At 24.3% G+C, this 3,553-nt stretch overlaps 1 protein-coding gene across 5 annotated transcripts in view; it reads right to left on the minus strand.

The window, feature by feature from the left end:
• LOC102681557 (CCR4-NOT transcription complex subunit 6-like) overlaps positions 1 to 3,553 on the minus strand; it is a 378,685-nt gene that overhangs the window by 307,830 nt on the left and 67,302 nt on the right. Inside the window, exon 4 of one of the 5 annotated variants that reach the window (XM_031510527.1) lies at positions 876 to 958. The exons of the other annotated variants lie outside the window; for them this stretch is intronic. Within the exon in view, the coding sequence (XP_031366387.1) occupies positions 891 to 958 (68 nt within the window). The 3' untranslated portion in view covers positions 876 to 890. Of the gene's footprint in view, positions 1 to 875; positions 959 to 3,553 lie in introns of those variants that run through there. 5 annotated transcript variants of the gene reach the window in all.

Raw genomic sequence — 3,553 nt, forward strand, 5'->3', positions numbered from 1 at the left:
ACGTATAATTAATATATAATTTAATATATATAATTACGTATTATTATATATAATAACGTATAAATAATTGTAATTATAAATATATAAATTTATACTATGATTTTTCTATGTAATTGGTACAGATAATGCTACGTGGTCGAACGTGATTGGTTGAATCAATAAAACGAAGCCTCATCCCTTTTGTCTCGGTGAAAAGGATACATAAACATTCAAATTTTTGGAAAAATTATCGATCGTGAATTTGTATTCATAAGAGCAACATGGAATTCTTCAATAGCTTTCTACAAACTATTGGCATATTGGAGTCTACTAAAGTAGACTTCATTTTTGAATTGCCACTAGAAATACATAATTAGAAATTCTTCGCAATTTGAATACGAACTCTTTGTTGTGTGCTGCGCAAATATTGCGAAAATAGATATAAATGTAATATAAATGTAATAAAATGAATATAGAATAGTAATTTAAATTAGATTATTTTAATTTAAATAATATATATTTATATATTTATTAAATGCTTTTTGAAATAATTATAATAAAATAATATTTTTAATTATGTTAATCGTTAATGATTAATTAAATAATTTTGACGTCTTGAAATGCTAAGAAAAATAAATAATTGTATTTATAATAACGTATAATATAAATATTTTAAGATTTATATTTACTAATGACTTTATGCTAATGTATAATCATGAAGTTTTTAATTTAATTAGTATTTAATTATAAATTATATCTACATCATTGTATGATTATTGATCGAAATTGATTAAATACAAATCTGGACAACTAGTTCTTTGATATAAGAAATGTAGTTCTCAGGATATGGGACATTAACACCGATACACAAGCGACACGTAGAGGGGTCATTAAACTTTTTTATTACACGTTCATCTGCTTCTAATCATGGAATTCTCGAGCCACAAAAAGCACCGTTTGAAACAAATAAATGACTTACCTGTAACGAGAAAAAAAAAAGAAATCAGATCGAGCGCATTGGAATTATTTTAGATTTAATTAAATATTATGAAAACGCGAATTTTATACAACAGGCTGTAAATAATCGGCATACATGAATAAATTTTTTAAGACGTTTATAATGTTAAGTTCTATCGTATAATTGCGTGGAAATTATTCAAGATTCGCACATATAATAGTAAAAGTATTCTAGAAAGTTAAAGCTTTGAAAATACGATGTGGATTCGTCGTTAATTACGTAAATCTTAAAGCTATGAATATTGGGCAAAAGAATGGGAAACCGATTGGTAAATGCTATTCTGTTTTATCCATCTGATATGGGTTGTTAATCGCATTTACAACAATTTCCACCATACATGATTGTAGGTTAATAGTAAATCTCGTAATGTTGTATAATAGTTGTATAATAGTTTCAAATTTATTATATAAGCGTTCACTTTTGTGGAATTGTTATAAATTCTATAATAAATAAATGAAACAAAAAAGAAATACGTGATAGTGGAATTGTGTTTAAATTCACCATTCTAAATATTTCTCATTAAAAAGTATTTATAATATAGATATATATTTTCGCGCGCATTATCGAAATATTATTGAAAACATATCTTTAAAATTTTTTCTATATCTATTTGAAAAATTATATCATATTATGTATAATCAATCCTCTTTTAATGATACAATATAATATATGATAATGAAAACACGATTTCGATGTAACATGATGCAAAAATTATGATAATTTCCTATATGATATTTTTATAATACAATTTCCATATAACACGACTTAATAAAATTGGACAATCGTCGACAATATAGCATGAATGTTTCCATTACACTGTTTTTGTTGACATTTTCGACATTCCCTGATTTGTAATAGTTCGATACAACATGAAACCAATTAATTGTAGGAGAGTTGGTTAAATTAGATACGCATATACATATACATTAATGTTTTACATCTTCATTTATTTTAATATCAATATATCAGAATATATATATTATATTATTACAATATAATCAGAATAGTTTTGTCATTTTTTGAGAATAAAAATTGTTCTTTAATGATTTCCATTTTTAGTTTAGAAAATTATAGTTCAGGTTTAATATATCTTAGAAGAATTAGAAATAAACAAGAAATTTTATCTTGGGATAAAAATTTTTCTAAAAATGTTTGAATTCAATGTAATTATAATTCATTATATATTTAATTTTAACTTTCAATAAACATTTGCAGTTGTCTGTATAATAGATTTTATAAATGATTTTTTATTTCATTATATTCCTTTAAATAATGTTATTTTAAAAACATAATTTCAATAGAAAAATAATAAAACATAGTTATGTAAATAATAAACTTTTATATATATGTAGATTAGATAAGTAATTTTTACTTTTTACAAATGAGCCAATTTTTTAATTTCCTTCTCAATAAATTTTTTGTTTTTTCAATTAGAAAATTTGTTTAGTAATTTTTGTGATTTGTGATTTTCTTTTCAAAATAATAAATTCTTAGATGCTAGGATTTAATACATTTTGTATTAATTATATTATTGTTTTTACTATATATGATCAAATATTTTCATAATATAATAGAAAAGAATTTTTGATTTGTTTATAAAAAATACATTTTATCTACTTATTACTATATAATCGTGATTTACTTTAAAATAAATTATACTAGCATATAAAATTAAAAGATTACTAAATTATTAAATTTTATTTATAAATTACTAAATTTTACTAATTAATAAATTTTCACTGAAAAATTGTTGATTTTTAAACTATTATAATTTTATAATAAAAAACCATACAGCGATCATAGCACGGACTCATTTTAAAACTAAGTAAAATCTTTTCTAAGAATATTAAAGAATATAATATGACAATTCTTCCAAACACAATTCTCTTTTCTCATCATATAAGAAAGATAGAAAATCGAAAATACTTTTTCCTTTTTAAAATTTTTCATACTTAAATAATTCTACAGATATTGACCAATTTTTCTTACGAACTATTATTTAAATTTTTAAATCGATTCTCTCTTTGCAACGGTTTCCAGTCGCTATATGACTTTTCATTGCCATTTCATCGAGCGCACATAATTACCGAAGCTTGAACCTTGATATACAGAATACACTTCGATACATTTCCCTATAATAAAAGAAACAATAAAGATATCCATAAAGATATCCCATGCATAATAAATTCAAAGAAATTCAGAAAAATTATATATATATAACGACCACAACGAAATATCATAACACCGTGTTCATAAATAAAATCATAAATACAATAATCAATGGAATTCGACAGAAGCATGAGAGATTGGATCATGGACGTAAATCGAATCAATTAAAATGATAGGGAATTCGAGGGAAGGAGGAGTTTAATCAAGTTGTCAAGGAAGGGACGGGATGAAATGGAGATGGAGCGCTAACAACGTTCGCATATGCCATCAGGAAGGAAGGAAATTCGTTGTTCTCGAGGAAATCCGTTCGCATGGAAAATCATGATGGAGAAAGAGAAACGGGGAGCGAGCGAGCGAGCGAGCGAGCGAGAGAGAGAGAGAGAGAGA

Source organism: Apis dorsata, unplaced genomic scaffold, assembly GCF_000469605.1.
Source record: "Apis dorsata unplaced genomic scaffold, Apis dorsata 1.3 scaffold_235, whole genome shotgun sequence".
NCBI classification, from domain to species: domain Eukaryota; kingdom Metazoa; phylum Arthropoda; class Insecta; order Hymenoptera; family Apidae; genus Apis; species Apis dorsata.